Below are 14,810 nucleotides of genomic sequence, written 5' to 3' on the forward strand. Positions count from 1 at the left end.
CCCTGGAAGTTTTTCATTCTACTCCCAGCTCAGCACTACAAAAGCATCCAGATGCAACTCATCCCACACCGCCAGCTGCCTCCCCCAAGCCCTAAATGTACACAGGCTCATGGGCTGCTGCATACAACCAGCTTCTGGAAGAGGCCACGGCCTGGCATTCAGGAGATGAGACTGCAGGGTGCGGGTGGAAGGGTCAGGCCAGCCGCAGCGCCAGGGGCAGGAAGGGCGTGTCACATGGGTTAAAAGATAGAACAGATCAGAAATCTGAGGCACAACATACAAGTGGAGTGAAGGGCATTTAAAAAATGAATGTACAAGGGCGCCTGGGTGGCTCAGTTGTTAAGCGTCTGCCTTCGGCTCAGGTCATGATCCCAGGGTCCTGGGATTGAGCCCTGCACTGGGCTCCCTGCTCCGCGGGGAGCCTGCTTCTCCCTCTCCCACTCCCCCTGCTTGTGTTCCCTCTCTCGCTGTGTCTCTCTCTCTGTCAAATAAATAAGTAAAATCTTAAAAAAGAAAAAAAAGAGAGAATCTACATTCTACCCAATAACTAGTTTTACACTTGGTTTTCTCTACTATCCAGTCTAGTTAAAATGGGGAGCCACACAAGACAGACACCAACAGAAAAGCCTCGGCCCTTGGCAGTGGCAGCAGCCAGAGACTGAGCGGGCGGCTGTGGGCAGGCTGCCACCTCCAGGAAGCGGGACTGTCCACACAGCCGGGCCTGGGCTCTTCTCACTCCTGTGCATTATCTGAATGTTTATCACCAGCAGCTCTCCTACCACTTAAGATGGTTTTTTAATACAATAAAAACTAAAGAGGGAAGTTGGTGTAACGTTTCAGGAAAGCAGTATGTACCAAGGATTTTTAACTTTTTTTAAGATTTTATTTATTTATTTGAGAGAGAGAATGAGAGAGAGAGAGCACATGAGAAGGGGGAGGGTCAGAGGGAGAAGCAGACCCCCTGCTGAGCAGGGAGCCTGATGCGGGACTCGATTCCGGGACTCCAGGATCATGACCTGAGCCGAAGGCAGTCGCTTAACCAACTGAGCCACCCAGGCGCCCTGTACCAAGGATTTTTAAAATGCTAAGTTAGACCAAGTCATTCCACTTCCTGCAATCCAAGCGGAGGACCGTGAGGCAGACCCCACAGACTCAGGACACGCAGGGGCACCTTTCCCCTCCCTGGGGCCTGGCATGTGCGGCACGTGGCAGTCACGCAAGATTGTGCCACGTAAATGAAAAGCACCTCAGTGCCAACAATAAAGGATGAACTCAATGACCTACAGTAAATCCATGTGCCAGAAGCACACAGTGTCAGAGATGTCTACAGATGACTTCAGGGACACAGGAGATGCTGGCTCCGTAATCCCAAGAAACAGGGCTCAAGGTGAACAGAAGTCACGTGAACATACAGAAGACACAAAGAAATAACTAACTGCAAAGACACTGGTGTAAGTGGGCTGCAGACTCTGAGTGGTCCTTGCTCTTGTATCCTCCATATTTTCTAAGAATTCTTTATAATACACAGGTATCACTTTTAGAATCAGAAAACAAATCTTAACTATTTTCGAATAAATATCACGACTTAAACATTTAAAAGCATAAAAAGATACACAATGCTGTCTCCCTCACAGAGCTACCCCCTCACGCCCCCAGCAGGCCACTGCCCCCACTGCCAGCGCACCCACCCAGGAGAGTTTAAATGACGGACAAGCGAATGTGGGTAGACATGCTCCTTCCAGTTTTCACACAGAAGGCAGCGGCCACTCTCTCTTCCCATCTCACCCAGCAGAGCTGGAGGCCTTCCGCCATCAGTGCTAAAGGGCTACTTCATCCTAAAAGCCCCAAATTGAGGAAAAGCTAGCCCTCAGGCAGCCATGACATATGCTTCGAGAATCTGGCCCGCAGCACCCACCACCCAGCCTCGGCACCGTGGACACCAGGAGCCTATTCAGTCTTGCTGGGGAGCTGTATCTGCATCTCACCAGGCTGAGCAGCGTCCCTGGCCTCCCTCCACCCGCCAGTCGCCAATAGCACTCCCTTCCCACTCCTGCCAAGTGGTGACACCTAAAGTGTCCAGACAGGGCCAAATGTGCCCTGGGGGGCAGAACTGCCCCAGCTAAGAAGCCCTGCCCTACAACAATGTCTGGCCCACAGTAAGAGTTTAGTATCTGTGGACTGAGTAAGATTAAAAAAACAAAAAGAACCCAGAGACTGCTAAGAGGCCCACCCACCTTCATGTGTGCCCTGCGGCTCCAACCCCTAGAGAGTTTTTAAAAAGCGGTCACACTCAGAAACACAGAGCCACCCCCAGAACCACTCACTCCTCTGCCACTTCTGGCAGGGCTGTCTCTCAGGAAAGTGGCTCCTTGCAGCCGGCCAGTACAGGACACTGACGGCGCGGCCCTTAGTCAACCCGGGGGAGGCCCCCCCACCCCCAGCATCAAGGAGCCAGAGAAAAGCTCCAGCCACAGAACTTGTCATCTGGAACGGCTCTCAACACTGAGACCACAGACTCTTCTGCTACCTCTCCGTCCTCTGCCTGCCTCAGGCCCGCCCTAGACCGTTCTCCTGGCTTCTCCCTGCTCCTGGCCATTGGCATCCCCATCCCCTTGTCCCCTGCTGCCCTGCTGCTGACTCTTCACTCTCCAGACCTCTGTTCCTGCGAGCAGAACCTCACCTATGCACCTCTCATTTTCAAAACTCAGGCCCCCACTCACGGCCTCGACCCTGTGGCTCCAGGCCTGTGCTGGTTCTAAGCACTGGGGAGGGATGGCTCGCACTGGCTGGGCCCTGGCTGGGAAACCAGCTCCACCCCCTCCCACACTGGCTGCCTTCCGGGCCTCTCCCCACACTCTGCAGAGCCTGTTTTGCTAGAGTTGACCTGCTGCCGCTGCCACCACCAGGGGGCACCAGCCGGAGGCAGCGCTAAGGATCCCAGGGCTCAGGGACACGGCAAGGAATACTGACCTCTTGGCCACACTTTTCCCCCACTGAATAGTTGCTCCTAAAGAACAAGATCAAATCTCAAAGCATCAAGCAACAACAGCCCCAGGAAGTATAACAAAGAACAATAAAGGAGCACACAGGTTATCCAAGAAAGATACTGATAAAGGCCATAAAAGGCACTCCCTTAACTATTAACTGTACATGAAAAAACAAACGTAAGAGCTACTGTAGTGAAAAGAAAATATCCTGGATCAGATGAAAGTGAGTTACCTTTTACAGGCCGACTTCTCTGTGAGCAGCTCTGGAGACACATACTGGGCTGTTCCTACAAACGAGTTGGCCCTGGCTGATGAGAAAAGAAAAAAGGGAGAAAGGTCACACTGAGACACAAGCATTTACCAACGCTGCACCATGGATGCTCACCCATCAGGGACGTCATGGTTCACAAGGCGTAACTGAGCTCTCGGTCACAGCACTAGTCCTGGGCCCTCCCCTCAAACCCCCTTCTTGGGGCTCTCTCCTCCAAGGGCTGGCTCAAAGGTCACTCGCTCCGTGACACCAGCCCTGACTGCCAGGGCAGTCCCTCCAGGCCAGCCCGCCGCAGTCCTCTGGGCACCTCTCACGGACACACTAGAGAGGCGTTCGCCCAGCCTCCTGTTAGCTGGGAGCATCCTGAAGACAGGGGGCTTATCTGTTTAGTTCACTCCTGGACCTGTGGTGCCTAAAACAGCCGCAGACACAGCAGGCACAGATGGGAAACGCAGCGATGTGGGAACGGACCCGACCCCATGCAGGCTACGCCCCCCCTAACAAACAGCTCACGGTGGTTAGGGGCGATAAAGGGAGTGAGACCCAGGAGTCCTGGCCAGGGAACCTTCCGAACACCCTGCCGCCTCTGGTACTGGGCTGTGCAAAACCAGGTTCACCAAGCTCAACCCACAGACTCCTAGGTTCAGTGACAGCAGGACCCTCTGGACACGCCCATCACAAAACAGATGACACAACAACACCCGAGTCACCCCAGTGGCCGTCAAGGTCCTCAGGCGCTCATGAGCAGCTAAGCAGCCCCGACAGGGCGGCACTTTGGGCAGGAGCCGGCCTGCTCTACCACATGGCTCCTGAGGCATCTGCATGGGGCGTCTTCTGCTATGCAGGACAGCACAGTCACTCCGCCTTTCCCTGTGACCGACAGACACAGGACTGAGATTCCCATGTGACAACTGCCCACTGTCTGAGAGCAAAACCCTTCTCTTAGGAGCATGTGAAATGCTGCGTCACCCCTGACACTTCCTGGGAGACACCCCCCGCCATCACTTGCCGTGACCTGCCACGCATGGCCTTCCACACCCGGCCCCACATAGAGAGTACCCTGTACCCACACCGAACAGCTGTTGGCAAGGCTCTGGTCCTGCTCGGACAGGCCCCTGGAGGAGACCACCTTTCCCAGCAGCAGGTTCCAGCACAGCCCTGTCTCCTGTCCCAGCAACCCGTGGCAGACAGGAGACCTAACCACGGTTCAAAAGCATATTGCTCCGGGCACACAAGCCCCGTGACCTAGCCTGACCCTTTCGCAGATCAAACGGTCCTTTTTCTCATTATCTTTAATAATCCCTGCTAAAAGCATTTGTCCCTAAGGACATATTTTCCTGAACTGACCTAAGAAGTAAAACATCACAGCAACACACCTACCAGCGAATGGTCTCCAGACCTCCAGGCCGCTTCTGAAACCAGGGACACAGAAAGCAGCGACCAGCCCCATGCAGGGTCCTGCCGGGTGGGCTTACCGACAAGTGTCTGAACTTTTCTATGCAGGGTTCTCAGCTGGGGACAGACAGGCCCCCAGGGGACATCTGCCAACGCCGGGAGACATTTCCAGGTGGCACAACGGGGGTGGAAGGGAGCTCCGGTCACCTAGTGCGCAGACGCCAGGGCTGCAGCTAAGCATCCCGCAGGCTGCAAACAGCAGGAGCTCTTCAGCCCCACACGTCCCCAGGCCCTCGGTGGCCTCCGTGCAGCCTCCCTAGGACAGCGCTCTCCGACCCTCTGAAGACACGGCCCTAAATAGAACAGGAGGAGCCAGCTCCGTTCTGGGACGTTCTGGAGGAAGGGGAGCTGGGGAAGGGAGAACAGCTGAACGTGCCTTCGTCTTTCCTGCGCGGCTGTGTGTGTGTTAAGTCGGGGGAAGCAACCTTCTCCTTCTGCACTTGACTGCAGGCTCTGTACTGGGCACCTCAGACTGGTCCTGACAGAGAAATGACTTGAGGTTACAGCTTCCTGGGACAAAACACAGCAGACCTATGTTTGGTCTGTCTACAAAATTCTTGACAGCATATGGCTATAAATAACACAACACCTGAATTAAAATGCAAACGGAAACCAGGGCGCCCAGCCACACCAATGCAGCACGTGGCGTCTGGGCTGAGAGAGGCCATCGCGTCCCCGCTCACCATCCCTGGGGAGACCTTAAATTGGCGGGGGCTTGCCGCGGGGGAGACCTCCTGACTGCTGTCCAAAGGCCTCTGAGGCAGATGCCCAGGAAGAAAACACGGACGAAGCCAGTGTGCTCGCTCTTCCCCATGTGTCCCCAAACGTGTTCTCTGTCCTCGATGCTCCGGGGGGGGATCCTGGGCACTACAGCCCTGGAGTCAGCAGGAGCCCCCAAAGGGGGGGCAGGGGAGAGCCATGGGTGTTACTCCTTCTGCCTCACCCCACGCTGCACCCCTCTCCCACCACGATGCCCCCAACCTGCCCTGGGCCCGAGAGGCTCACAGTACCACTGTGGGGATCCAGCCCTGTTGCTTCTTCGGCCCAGCTCTCTGTAACTGCTCCCTTCATTAAGTTATTTTCCTGTAAAGACTTTGTGGCTGCATTTGCATCCTGCCAGGACCCTGAGTGATACTGCCAAGAACACTGAGGTGATTCATAAGAGGAAAAAAGAAACCCAGAGCCAAACCAAATGAAACCATTCAATGATGCAATGAATCAAAGAAATGCAAATTAAAACATGATGGCCTATCAAATCAGCAAAGATAAAAAAGGAAATACACACTGTTGGCAAAGATTTGAGAAGACACACACAGTGCTACTGGTGGGGATTCAGAAGGGAGTCATTTTCAGGGGAGCAATTTTCCAAAAAGCATCAAAATTCATAGAGAACAAACTTGCCCTCTGAGCCAGCAACTCCACTCCTGGCACCTGGTCCTCAAGGACAGATCCAGCACAGACAGCAGGACGACACGGACCCCGGGAGCCCCACTTGGTAATTCACTGCCTCTACTGTGTCCATTCTGCATAGTAAACATGAGTTGCTTCTGCGATTTGTTTTTTTATTTTATTTTTTAAGATTTTATTTATTTACCTGAGATGAGAGAGAGCAAGAGAGCAGAGGAGAGGGATAAACAGACTCCCCGCTGATCAAGGAGCCCCACATGGGGCTCGATCCCAGAATCCTGGGATCACGACCCAAGCCAAGGGCGGATGCCCAACCGACTCAGCCACCCAGGTGCCCCTGAGATTTGTTTTTTTAATGCTACTATTAAAAAGTTTTAAAAACGTATTTTTGTATGGAAAGATGTATTTATGCATAATTAAATAAATAATTCAGGCCATCAAACAATATATAGAGGTGTTGTGCTTTTAAATAGCTACATGATGGGGCGCCTGGGTGGCTCAGTTGTTAAGCGTCTGCCTTCGGCTCGGGTCATGATCCCAGGGTCCTGGGATAGAGCCCCGCATTGGGCTCCCTGCTTGGCAGGAAGCCTGCTTCTCCCTCTCCCCCTCCCCCTGCTTGTGTTCCCTCTCTCGCTGTGTCTCTCTCTGTCAAATAAATAAAATCTTTAAAAAAAAATAGCTACATGATGCACCAAATAAAGTCTAAAAGGTATACACCATTCCCAGCCCGGCCCATGGCTGGGCTTTAAACAGTGAATCATGATGTCATTAGGGCTGTGTGGTTGTTGTAGGCTTTCTGGGCCTGGGTCGGCTTGTCTCCCATGACACCTGCTGCTTCCTCTCACCCAGGAGCCCATGCCCACCTTCTTAGAGGCAGGACTCCGAGTCCCCAGGGAGGTATGAAATCACCCCCGAGGACAGGAGCTCTCGTTAGTCATGAGATGAATGACTCCTCTAGCACGTGGAAAAGAACAGGGCCGCCCTCAGAACGATGTTCTAAAGGCATAACAAAATATGCAGGAGGACAAAGGATGAAAATACCAAAATATTAAAGCAGTGACAGTGTGATGTAACAGTATGTGATTTTCTTTATCGGTGTAATAACAAGATCTGGCAAGTCTAACAATACGGTAACCCTAAAGCAGCAATGGGGCACATGACAGACCAAGAATCTGTGACAACTGTGGGGGCGCCTGGGGGACTCAGTCGGTTGAGTGTCCTCCGACTCTTGGTTTCAGCTCAGGGTCATGATCTCAGGGTCGTGAGATGGAGCCCATGGCAGGCTCCGTGCTCAGCAGGGAGTCTAGGGGAGATTCTCCCTCTGCCGCTCCTGGCGGTAGCGTGGGTACACACTCGCACTCCATCTCTCCGAAATAAATAAATCTTAAAAAAAAAAAAAAAAAAAAAAGCTGGGGGCAGGGGCATCTGGGTGGCTCAGTCGGTTGACTGTCCGACTCAATTTTGGCTCAGGTCATGATCTCAGGGTTGTGGGATCGAGCTCAGTGGGGAGTCTGCTGGAGATTCTCTCTGCCCCTCTTCCTCTGTTCCTCCCCCAACTTGTGTGTGCTCTAAAATAAATAAATAAATCTAAAAAAAAGGAATCTGTGACAACTGTAACGGAACAGAGAAACACCTGTGACTGCTCCTGATGATAGCAGACATTTGTTGCCTACCTTCATAATTAAAGGAAATGTTCAATTTCACTGAAAGTTTAGGGAAAATAAGCAACTTTCTCCTCTCAGCTTCACAGACAGCCAACTTCTATGCATGACACCAGGGTAAGAGCCCCAGAGAGCATTAGAAATGCACAGATAACCTAGTTCCCTCCCCCCAGAGGCTCAGAGATGAACCGAAGGCCAAACTGCTCCACCAGTTAGAAAACCAGGTCCAGAACCCACCACTGGCCAAAACGCTGCCATTTCCACGCCACTGACCCACTGGAAGTAGGCCACAGGGTCAGGGTAAAGAAGAGGGTCTTGGGCTGGATTGTTGTCCCCACCCTGAAAGTGATTCAAAGAAACTGACCAGCATCCTGGGCCGTGGAACGCTCTGGCCATCACCTCGGACTCAGAAGTGCCAGTGAGGAAGGAGGGACCTCAAGAAGTGTCTCTGAGGTCAGAGGACACCTATACTCTCTTCAAAGCTGGAAGTGCAACAGACTGCTCGTATCGTACCCATAAGCCCCCAAGTGAAGCACAGCAAACACACTCCACAAAATGGGCTGACCTCTTGGACAAAAGATGAGCACACTGAATACAGGGACACATCAAGAGGAGTCTGCACCATGACCAAGTGGTGTTTATCCCAGGAATACAAGGGTGGTTCAACATATAAAAATCAATAAATATACTATGTATCATTAGCATAAAGGGAAAAACCACATGATCATCTCAACAGATTCAGAAAAGGGATCTAATAAAAATTCAACACTCCTTCATGACAAAAATACGTCACAAAGTAAGAAGAGAAAGGAACCGGGGTGCCTGGGTGGCTCAGATGGTTAAGCGTCTGCCTTCAGCTCGGGTCATGATCCCGGGGTCCTGGGATCGAGTCCCGCATCGGGCTCTCTGCTCCTTGGGAGCCTGCTTCTCCCTTTGCCTCTCTCTCTCTCTCTCTCTGTCTCTCATGAATAAATAAATTAAAAAAAAAAAAAAAAGAAGAAGAAGAGAAAGGAACCTCCTCAACCTGATCAGGGCGTCTAGGAAAACCCCACAGCGAGCATCCCACTCGATGGTGAGAGACTGAAGCTTCTCCCCTAAGATCAGGAACACGACAAGCGGCACCTGCTCTGGCCCCGCTGACTCCACAAGGTCCTGGAGGTCCTACCAGGGCAGGTGGGCAAGAAGAGATAAAAGGCATCCAGAACGAAAAGGAAAAAGTAAAATCATCTTGAATCACAGATGACTTGATCTTACATGCAGAAAGTTTTGAGGAATTCATTAAAAAACTATCACAGTGGAGTGCCTGGGTGGCTCAGTCTATTAAGCGTCTGCTTTCAGCTCAGGTCATGATCCCAGGGTCCTGGGATCGAGCCCCGCATCGGGCTCCCTGCTCAGCGGGGAGCCTGCTTGCCCCTCTCCTTCTGCCTGCTACTCTGCCTGCTTGTGTTCTCTGTCAAATAAATAAATAAATAAATAAAATCTTTAAAAAAAACCAAACCAAAAACAAAAAAAACAAAAAACTATCACAACTAAGAAGCAAATTCTGCCAGGCCACAGGACACAAAAATCAAATGTATTTCTATATAGTTGCAGTGAATAATTTGAAAATGAAATTTGGAAAACAATTCCACTTACAATAGCCTCAAAAATAAAAGTTAGGGATTTACTAAAAACAGTACAAAACTTATACATTGAAAACTAAGAAAGATTTCTGAAAGAAATGACAAGTCCCATGTGCATGATCAGCTGATGGACACTGGAGTTTTCTCCACGTTCTGGCTAGCATACAGAAAGCTGCTCTCACCATTCCTGTACACCTTTTTTCTGTGAACATGTTTTCCACTTTCTTGGGTATGCCCTGGCAAGTACCACTGCTGAGTTACAAGGTAACTATGGCTAACCTTTGGAGGGGCTGCCAGCCTGCTTTCCAGAGCCACTGCACCATTTCACATTCCCGCCTGCAGAACATGAGGGCTTCGGTCCCTTGACACACTTGCTAAGGCTTGTCATCACGGTCTGTCATTTTGATCACAGGCGTCCTAGAAGCAGTAGCTCAGTGTGCTTTTGATCTGCCATTTCCCCAATGACCTGCGAGCATTTTTTCATGTGTTTACACGCCATTTGTCTGTCTTCTTTGGAGAAACATCTATTCAGACCCTGTGCCCACTTTTAAATTTTTATTTCATTTTATTTCTTGAGTTACGAGTTCTTTATACATTCTGGGTATAAGTCCCTTAAGATATATGATTTGGAGATATTTTTTCCCATTTCACTTTCTGAACAGTAACACAGCACAAAACTTTCCCAACTGGATGCAGTCTATTTTTCATCTGTTGCTCATGCTTTAGGTGGCGTATCTAAGAAACCACTCACTGCCTAACCCAAGGTCATGGAGATTTACACCTACACTTCTTTCAAGAGGTTCAGTTTCTGCATTCTACATTCACATCTCTGGTCTAGCCAAGTTAACTTCGGAGTTAGCTTTTGCGTATGGTGCGAGAAAGGGGTAAATCATGTTTTTGATGAACTGGTCAATACTGAAGGAGGACAGTGAACCAGTTGAAGGTTTTCACAAGTGGCAAATGAAGGGGAAAGGAAAGTAAGCATTTATTCTGTTCTTCCTCCTTAGTCAATACCACTATAGTTAACCAAATAATTGCTATGGGGAAGTTTTTCTTCAAAGAAGAACTCCAGTCCATGAACGAAGGAGTTAGGCTATGATCATTCTGCATTCTCTAGAGAATTAGTGGATCTAGGCCATTATGGTTATAAAGGGCTGTTGACATCACAGAGAGAGATGACGGAGTGTTATGAGTGTCCTAATGGAGAACACACCCCAGCCTTTGGTGTGAGAGGACTGAATGTGCATGTGATCAAGGGGCCAGATCTAACTTCCCATTTCCAGCGCACAGAGGGGACAGGAACATTGTTACATGACTCCAAAGAAGTGCAATCAGGAAACTCCAGGAAACTCTCTAAGACAAATGACCTGGTTTCTTCAACAGACTGCAAGGGAAAAAATAAAGAGTGAAAAAGAAATTTAAGAAACAAATTAGCTAAGCCCAATGTGGAGCTTTATTTGAATCCTGATTCAAGTAGATAACCACCAAAAAAAATTATGTAGAATTATGACAACTGGAAATTTAACACAGTATTTTGGGATATAAAGGAATTACTGTTAGTTTCTTATGTACGAAGATGGTTTGCTATTGTAGTCTTTTTTTTTTTTTAAGATTTTATTTATTCATTTGAGACAGAGAGAGAGAGAGAGAATGGATGGGGGCGGGGGGGAGAGGCAGTGGGAGAGGGAGAAGCAAGGTCCCCGCTGAGCCAGGAGCCCGATATGGGGCTCAATCCCAGGACTCTGGGATCATGACCCAAGCTGAAGGCAGACGCTTAACCATCTGAGACACCCAGGTGCCCTGTGTAGTCATATTTTTTTAAAAAAAACTTTATATTTTAGTGATAAATACTAAAATATTTACTGAGAAAACAAATTGATGATGGTGGAAATCAGGTCACATGCATGGTTTGAATTTTACAAAAAGCAAGTACTCTCTGTTAAACAAACAAACAAAAAAACCAACTGCATTTATCATAGCTATGACTGAACAAACACCAAGATTGAGAAGACCAGAGTAAACCATTTCTCGATGTAAAGAGCTGTATCTGGTGGTGTAAGTACAGGAACTGGACTTTCTCCTCTAACATGTGAGCTCTGCTTCTGGGCTGGGTGGAGCGGGGTGGAGGCAGGGGCGCTGGGGCAGGGTCCAGAGTCCACAGCACAGCCAGAGGGGGTCAATACTGGTCCGAGGATCGGGATGATGGCCATCTACAGAAGGTACAGCTGGAGGGAGTGACAGAAGTGACCGGCTCTCCAGCCTCCTCCCCCCAACCCCTCTCCCATCACCTGCCCCCAACACCTACCAGCCCCCCCGTTTGGTAAGTGGAACCTCCGCATCTGGGTGCACACCAGAAAGGCCAACACAGCTCAAGACACAGGTTTCTAGACACAAACCCTAAGTCTGAACCTCTGTGGCCTCCTGAGCTCCCCAAACCTCTTACAAAGAGGCAAAGGCCAGTGACACAGCCACAGACAAGGGGCTTACTCTGCATGATGAAGCTGCCCCCACTCGGATAGGTCTGTGGGACCCTTGTTAGGTTAGGTTAGAAGTCACAAGTCCTCTGAGCCAGGAAGTCCTCATCAATCCCACACACCCTCCTCAACAGCTACCTGCTGTTTGCTATTCCTGCCCCTCACAACCATGGGGCCACTCTGACCCCACAGAAAGCAGCGAGAGAGACCCAGGAACGACCCACTGGGACAGAGGTCTGGGAAGATAGACAACCTGCCTCTTGCTAGGAGGGTGAAACAAGCTCATGCGCACAGTACAGTTAAGGAGCCTGGATCATGTTCCCACCAACGCTTGCTCTCTGCAAGCTTAAGAGGTCTTCGGGAAACCATCTCTGTACGACGTACAAAGTTAAAAGCTAATGCAAGAATAAATTCTAAGAGTCTGAACTACTTCAAACAGAAAGTGAGAGCAAGTCACTAAAGTGAACCACTCACATAATTATACATGTTTTTCCCTCTTTCCCTAAGAAGGAAAAAAACAGCCAACTCATCCATATATACGAGCAGCTCTCCCTGGTTCACGGTCTAAGGACTTTTAGACTTCTACTTCTAGAAAGAAATAAACCGGGCAGGTTTATTTCACTAATGCATTTAAATTCTTCTATTTTCTAAATGGCTACAAGGCAACAGGACTAGCTTGTGCCAAGTATCAGATTCTAAAGGGAATGAGCGCAGAGGAAAAACGGACAGAGCAGACCGCGAGGGGGATGGCTCCTGAGGCTGACTGGGGGACCCCACAGGAAGTCACACATGAGATGACAAAAATGGGGCCATGGCAGTTCCTGTTCAGTTCACCTGGGTCATGGACAATGCTTATGGATATGGGTTACACCGTATCCACAAAAACGATGTTACTGTGCAATAGGAATGAATCAAGTAGATCAAGATTTCAGGGCATCTCACAAGTGTCCAAAGGACTTCCCCAAGGTGGGAAGGCGGGAAAGGGAGCTGCAAAAGGCAGGCGAGTGGCACCAGGACTGAAATTTGTTGAGAAATAAAAGTGTCTTCCTTGATTGCAAGTTTTGTTTTGGCTCCAAAGAGTGGTGCCCTAGGATTCTCAGAGAAGTTCCCAAATCCAAGACACAGTTCTTGGTGATTCAATGAGTGTCTGCACAAACAGGAAGGCACTAACAGAATCTTCACAATAATCCTGAGGGTGAAAACACGGGGCTGCAAGAGCACCTGGGAAGCAAAGATAAAGCACCCTGTGGAAAAGAATTCACAGAGGCCCAGCCAGATGCAGCCGGGAGGAGGGGACCCCAGGTATCAGAGCCTGGTAGCCGCCCTGCGTGCACCCGCTCACTAAGGGGGCCTCAGTTCAACCTGAGGCAGACAAGGCCTGCCTGGCTGAGCTAGAAGGCTCTCCCACTGCTTCATGGGGCTCACAGCTCCCCTCTCCACAGGAGGGGCAGCTGTAGCGAGGTGGTTGCTTCCATCTGAACCCAGTCCTTCTCTCTCACGAATCCCCACGAGCCCTGGCAGAGGTGAGCACAACGCCCAGCCTCGCGGGCCAGGCTCAGGGTGGCTCTGTTCGGGACACGTGTCCTGACTCAAGGTTCATTTTCAAGGTCCCCAATGGCTAGCCAGGACACCCCAAGGGACTCTTCTGGCCCACTTTACTGTCAGCAACTCCTCCTCAGGTGATGGAGCGGCCATGATGCACAAACCAACACCAGGAATTACCCTAGGGGAACAGTGATTAGGAGGGTTTGTAATTATAAATGTGCACTTGAGCAGCAGATTAAACGTCAGCCCCCACTTGTTCTGTAATTTCACAGAACTTCACTATGATCGGCGTGCCTGATCAACTACACACAGGGGACGGGGAGACAGGCAGACGGCGGGGCCTGGGACATAGGGACAGTGCTCTCACAGTTACAACCCACGGTGCCAACACGGGAGGGCTGGGAGCTGACTCCACAGACCCCACGCTTCCGCACAGAAGACCAGGAACAAACGTGGCACCCTGGCATCTTCTAGGACTGGGGAGGCTGAGCCGTAGCGGACACTCCCAGGCGTTCACAGGGACCTGGGACACCAACATGCAGAGAGGGGCTGGCAGACCAACCACAAACCGCCCAGAAGAACCTTCCCTCCAGACCAGGTGCAAATTGCCCAGGCCTTCAGAAAGAGCCACCACGGAAGCCAGGGCCTGCCCCTGTGAAAGCTTAAATGTCTACTTTACAACAGCAAAGGTATGACTAACATGTCACTGACAACGAATATAATGCCATTGAACACATTTCTAAGAAGCTGTTTTTGATCTTAAGCAATGAAACAGGGCACTCACACACCTTGTTTACTCTCCGGGGATAGTACTTTTGCTGTTCCGAAATCTGTGATCTGGATGTGCATGTCTTCATTTAACAAAATGTTTTCTGGTTTCAGGTCCCTGTGAAAGCAGATTTTGTACATTTGAGATGAAATATTTAAATAGCAATGTTATTACACACTCTTAAGTTTTGCTGAAAACAAATGAACTGATTAAATACTTATAATCTTAAATAAGTAAATACATACATACATACATACATACTTACAATCTTTATGGACTAAGAACCAAGAATGCAAGTCTAGAAAGTTCACACTGAACAAATATCCAACTGCATCTAATGAGTAGATTCAAACTACATTACTTCATAAACACATCTGTCATTTTCAATACACTTTTTATTAAAGTGTAAGCCATCATTTTTAACCCATAAAAGGAAGATCGTTGAAACTTATTGTGGTCAGGTAATCATTTCACAATATATATAAATCAACCATCATGTTGTACACCTTTGACATATACAGTGATCAATGTTCATTGTTTCTCAATAAAACCAGAAAAAAAGGTTAAAATGTTAAATTTTGTTATGTGTATTTCACCACAATAAAAAACCATCCGTAAC

The 14,810-nt window shown here is 49.5% G+C and overlaps 1 protein-coding gene across 4 annotated transcripts in view; it reads right to left on the reverse strand.

Annotated features, from left to right (window-relative positions):
- The window catches only part of PDPK1 (3-phosphoinositide dependent protein kinase 1), an 82,766-nt gene that overhangs the window by 21,361 nt on the left and 46,595 nt on the right, over positions 1-14,810 (reverse strand). For all 4 annotated transcript variants that reach the window (XM_081820257.1, XM_081820255.1, XM_081820259.1 and 1 more), the window contains 2 exons: positions 14,211-14,308; positions 3,220-3,295 (listed from right to left, as the gene is read on the reverse strand). In XM_081820257.1, coding sequence (XP_081676383.1) covers positions 3,220-3,295; positions 14,211-14,308 — 174 coding nt within the window. The remainder of the gene's footprint in view (positions 1-3,219; positions 3,296-14,210; positions 14,309-14,810) is intronic.

Source organism: Leptonychotes weddellii, chromosome 5 (assembly GCF_054177405.1).
Source record: "Leptonychotes weddellii isolate Sample4059 chromosome 5, ASM5417740v2, whole genome shotgun sequence".
Taxonomy (NCBI): Eukaryota; Metazoa; Chordata; class Mammalia; order Carnivora; family Phocidae; genus Leptonychotes; species Leptonychotes weddellii.